The following is a 5,123-nucleotide window of genomic DNA, read 5'->3' on the forward strand; positions in this document are numbered from 1 at the left end:
GAGAGAGAACACTTACCATGCCAAACAGGAGCATACAGGAGCAACAGAGCAGTACACACAGCGGGACGCACGCTGTGGTAAAAAGGAAGCCGGCCTGCTACCGGAAGTGAATTGGGAAGCGAAAGAGCAGGGGAGAGGGCCGTCTTAAATACTGGCCCCTGCCCACGGATAGGCTATCAGGCCATCAAGGTGCGTTCAAGGCACATTAGGTGCAGTGCATAGACTATGCTGCCACACACTCATCGCCAGATCGTCCGTTAACCACCCGTGGTAAACCTCTGACTGCTGTCCGACTACTTTGTATACTTCTTTGTGCGTTTGGCTCTAACCTGTATTCTCCGGTCTCTAGTTCCTGCGTCCCGCTTTCTGGCTCCATTCTGCTCATCAACCAGCTCCGCTTCTACTACTCACCCACTGGAAACTCCACAGCCTGGATCCTCATCGACCCTCAGCCCCCCTTACTGGTTCTATCCACAATAAATTTGTTATTCTCATCATATTCAGTGTCCGGAGTCTGCATCTTGTGGTCCTACATCTTGTGAACCTAACAATCTTAGATTCAGCTTCAAGTCCCACATCAACAAAACATCAATTTTACACCTTAGAAACAGCTAAAATACTGCTATTTATAATTTCATGCCTTTATCTCAAGGCAGTTTAATTACTGTAATGCACTTTTTACTGGGCTCCTGAGTGACTACTGAGAGACTTCGATTCAACTTCACTGTGACGTCACAATGTTCTGGAAAAACACTTCTGGCAATTATTCAATGCTGAAACTCAGGAAGAGAAGATTGTAAATATATTTCTTGTAACTGGACTGGTTGGTGGAGGGATACAACCACAAGGTGGTAATTCTAGTTTTTCTATGTTATTATTTTATTATTATTCTATCTCATTTTACATCAATATTTTTGACGTTTTTTAATGTCTTTTTGTGTGATACACTTGGTGCATGTCATTTGTTTTTTGTTGTTGTAAAGGACTTTGTGCTGCATTTCTTGCATGAATAGTGTTACATACAAATAATAAAAATAAAGTTTATAATGATTATTTTGATCCAGATCTTCTTCAGTCTTAAGAGGTGTCCAGCCACAATGCAGTATTTGCTTGTGATGATGTGATAATAAGTGATAGTATTCAATAATTTGCTTGTATAAGATACGACCCTGGTTAAACAGCTTTTATTCAACTCATGTCAAATGCTCATTAAAGAGGTGAGTAAGTCTTATTAGCTTGCAAAACAGGAACACTGGTTCCGCTGGTTTTATGCCTGGAGGACAGGAAAGTATCTGTGTTATTTTCATTTCATGCTCCGCATATTCGATATACAACGAAAACAGTTACAAAACAAGTCAATGGATGACTATTTAGGTATCGAATACTCCAAAAACTTCAGATAAACTCTTGAGTTTGCAGTATTAAGCTTTGAGTATCAGGTTTTCTGTCACCACTGTCAGTGTAAATGCACTTGAAAGGATTGTTTAGCTGTTGATGTGAAATACTGTAAAGGATTAAACAAATCACAGTAACCTTATAGTATAGAGGAGTTTCCAGCCTGAAGGTCTGATATTTTCAGTCAATTTTCTGATTGATGTAAACAGGTCACTGCCTCAAGGCCCTGGACCTACAGGGGTCCCAAAACCCAGATGAGAACTGTTTTGGTAATCTGGAAATCTGGTTTGGAAAAGGCTAATACAATATATGCCCATCTATACGTCCTACACATGAATTTACTACAAGTGAAATGCTGCTACACGAGACACATTTTTTTATTTTTGTTGAGTAATCATAGTGTCAATGCTATTGTTATGTACTGTGAGTCTATGTTTGAATGATTTATTGAATTACCAGAATCAATTTTCCACCATGTTGGTTTTAAACATGTGAAACACTATTTGATGGTTTCTTTTAAAATCACTGATATCTGAAGCTTCCTGTGTGTTTCCTCTGACAACAGTTATATGAACACACCCATAAAAACAGACAAACTTAACATTTTGGAAGCCAGCAAATGACATTAAAATAACAAATATGACCCCTGTATAAATAACATTCATTCATTTAACTGAATATGTATAAGAAAACATTCTTCTTCACTTATAATGAAAGGTTTCTGTTTGCCAACTTATTTTTTCTCCATTCAAAAAAAAAATGTAAAAATTTGCATGAAAGCCATGGCAATGTGTGTGTGTTGAAGACACGTGAGTTGGCGTGTCAGGTCGACTTCAGATTAAACAGGTTCACAGCTCTCAGGTATTCAGAAACTCTGGTTTCCTTTGACCTTGTTTTTCTACTCACCTGAAAACATCATCGTTTTAAGGTGTTGGCATTTAATGAAAGGTTGAGCGTTGCTCAGCTCTGGTGATGATGGCATCTGGAGGGGGATGAAACATATAATGTTCAGCTCATTGTGACTTATACAGCAGCAGTCAATCAAAGTGACACAGTAGTCAGAAACATGGGTGAAGACGGGAGGTCGCCGCAGTGAGTTGACACTTTTTCTATTTAAAACTTACATTATATTATGTATTATTTTATTATTTTTTCTGTTACTATTACAAATGTGAACTATATATTAGTTATTACCCAAAGTAGTAGTTAATTATTAAGTGGCTAATTAAGTCAATATATAATATACATATAAACATATAATATCATCTGTCACTTCTTTACAAAATATGAATTTAGTGAAGACTCTGTTATTAAATGTGAAGTCGGCTGTTTCAAAACTGATGAGAAATTTACTTTAACTTTCTTAGTTTATCACATTTAACCTGTTTAAGCAAAACCTAGAAAATTCTAGTTATGATGGTTTAGTACGGTGTGGATGACAGGAGTTTATTCTTATAAACTTGCTGGTATAGAAGAAAAACCTGCCTGCTATGATAGGTCCAGGTCATATTTTTCATTTATTTTCATTTTCATTTTAATTAAATTTTTTTAATAGCAGCAAAATGTATTTGTCTTTTTATTTGTGTGCTTTATATTTGCAGTAGTGTATTGTGACTTATGGTTTTTATTTGGAGACTACGGATGTAAATTAGCATTTTTGCTACAATCCAGCATGTTTACATTGTACTGATCTTCATTAACATACATTGTCCCTGTCAAAAAAACACATAAAATAAGAAATAAAAAAATAAAATAATCACATAAAAATCTATTAAAGGAGCATGAAGGCTGTTTTATAAACATTTATTAAAAAGATATATAAAAATTAGACAACATTATTAACAACTGTAGAATAATGCGATAAACCAAACCAGCAAGTCCATCCTTTATAATGCTCCTATTGTTTAGATTCTCTTGACACTGTGCCAGCGATACGATCTATTCTCACATTTGCTTTATTGAATTCATGCACGGAATACATATGCTCACATTCATGTTTAAGATTAATGACGCAGTTGTGGTTACAGTTGTAATACGTTGATAAAGCTATTCACTAATTGTTGAGGCTTCAGTTTGTGGTTTTGTTTTACATGACACATAATGTATACACTAATCAACATGTCCTTTTTATGGCTGAGAAAGAATGTGCTGGAAGATTTTTGATTTATTATTATTCATGTTGACATTTATAATGTAACTTCATTATTTAACTTGAAGGAAAAATACTGTTAAGTTATTATTGACACAATAATTTTTGACACAATCTACAAAGGGAAAAAGTTAAAATAAAAACTATGATTAGATAGATAGCTAGATAGATACTTTGACATGTTGTTGTCTTTCTTTAGGAAGCCATGGGACACCTGTCGAGAGGTCCCCGTCATTAAAGATGAACAAACGCCCTGGAAAATGATAAAGCTACTGAAGATCATTTCTCTTACTGTGGCTGCTGTGGCTGTGTTTGGGTTAACGTTGTGTAGCAAGGTTTGTAGCACATTCCAGTTGGACAACTTTGTCCAGATTTGAACTTTTTTCTTTTGATTTAATAAAATAAAATAATGTGACAAAACAGGGGAGATTGTAGCTGCAAAGGGTCTTAACTTCTACTTAATTTACAAATCAAGTTCAAAGGATTTTGTGTCTTTAATTTCTAGCTTTATTTATGATCTAATTCAACATTTTGTGCAAAAAAAGTAACTAAGTAGTGGTAAAAGTTAACTAATTTAAAGTAACATTTTGGGAATATTGAAAGAAAAAATAAAATGTGATTGCCTTTACCTTTCTCTGAAGCACTTACGGTATACATCGGTCTTGTCTGGACTTTGTTTAAATTCCCAGACTTCTTTCCTCCTCCTCATCACCTTGGCCAATGAAGGCACAAAGACCCTCCCTGCAGAGCAGAAACCCATCGCTCTGCTGTGTATCGGCTGCTCTCTTGTCGCCTCCAGCGTCATCCTCTTGCATAAGAGCATCTGGAAGGCGTGTTACAAATCATCAAAGTTGCCGGCCAGAAAAACAGTAGCTGTGGTGAGAAGTCTTAACTCACACTGCATCTTTCTCTTATCAGCATCTAATTTGTGATTTTTTCCACATCAAACAAGTCAAAATTGTTTTAATTAAGTACCAAACTACCACTCAAAAGGCTTCCTTTTTCTCTTTTATTGGTTTAATTTCACCTAGAGTTTAATGCACTGGATCACATGTAAAAAGGTGCAGCAGCACCTTTAGCACGTTTTGATTACTGGATTAGCGCAAACCAAAAATGTAACAGGACAAGTTGAGTGGTTACATATCTTTTGAATATTCACCTTTTAGGAACAGGTGTAACCCTGGTGAACTCTGCTCCCTCTTCTTCAGGTTCTGTTCTTCGAGTTCGTGGTGTCTGGAGGTGCAGCAATTCTCACCATCGTGGCGATGCCGCACTTGGACATTGTGACCAATGTGACGATCCTGAACGGTGTAGCTGTCCTCTCTGCGCTCCTACAGGTGGTCGCTCAGTGTACTGCCAAGGAAAGGAACCGCTTCCTGCTTCCCTCCATCGCTGCCTTCATCCTCATCTTGATCGGTTATGTCCTGTTCCTCACTTTATACATCATGAAAGATCCTACTGATATCAAGATGATCATTTGGGTGGGTCTGGCTGTTGGGGGGGCCTTCTTGGTGTCTTTCAACTGGTGGGAGAACTACTTCAGATTGATTGGCGAGAACAGCAGCTCCGTCTTCCTCAA

At 37.0% G+C, this 5,123-nt stretch overlaps 2 protein-coding genes across 3 annotated transcripts in view; one reads left to right on the forward strand and one right to left on the reverse strand.

Moving 5' to 3' along the window:
• Positions 1 to 5,123, reverse strand: part of LOC111661204 (major histocompatibility complex class I-related protein 1-like) — a 124,696-nt gene that overhangs the window by 51,251 nt on the left and 68,322 nt on the right. The window lies entirely within an intron of this gene.
• Positions 3,748 to 5,123, forward strand: part of LOC111661196 (chitin synthase chs-2-like) — a 13,497-nt gene continuing 12,121 nt past the window's right edge. The window contains exons 1-3 of the mRNA XM_023414688.2: positions 3,748 to 3,879; positions 4,234 to 4,422; positions 4,753 to 5,121. Of these exons, the coding sequence (XP_023270456.2) occupies positions 3,805 to 3,879; positions 4,234 to 4,422; positions 4,753 to 5,121 (633 nt within the window). The 5' untranslated portion in view covers positions 3,748 to 3,804. The remainder of the gene's footprint in view (positions 3,880 to 4,233; positions 4,423 to 4,752; positions 5,122 to 5,123) is intronic.

The sequence above is a fragment of the Seriola lalandi genome, unplaced genomic scaffold, assembly GCF_002814215.2.
Source record: "Seriola lalandi dorsalis isolate HSWRI2012SDOR001 ecotype SW California unplaced genomic scaffold, Sedor1 jcf7180002054538, whole genome shotgun sequence".
NCBI lineage: Eukaryota > Metazoa > Chordata > Actinopteri > Carangiformes > Carangidae > Seriola > Seriola lalandi.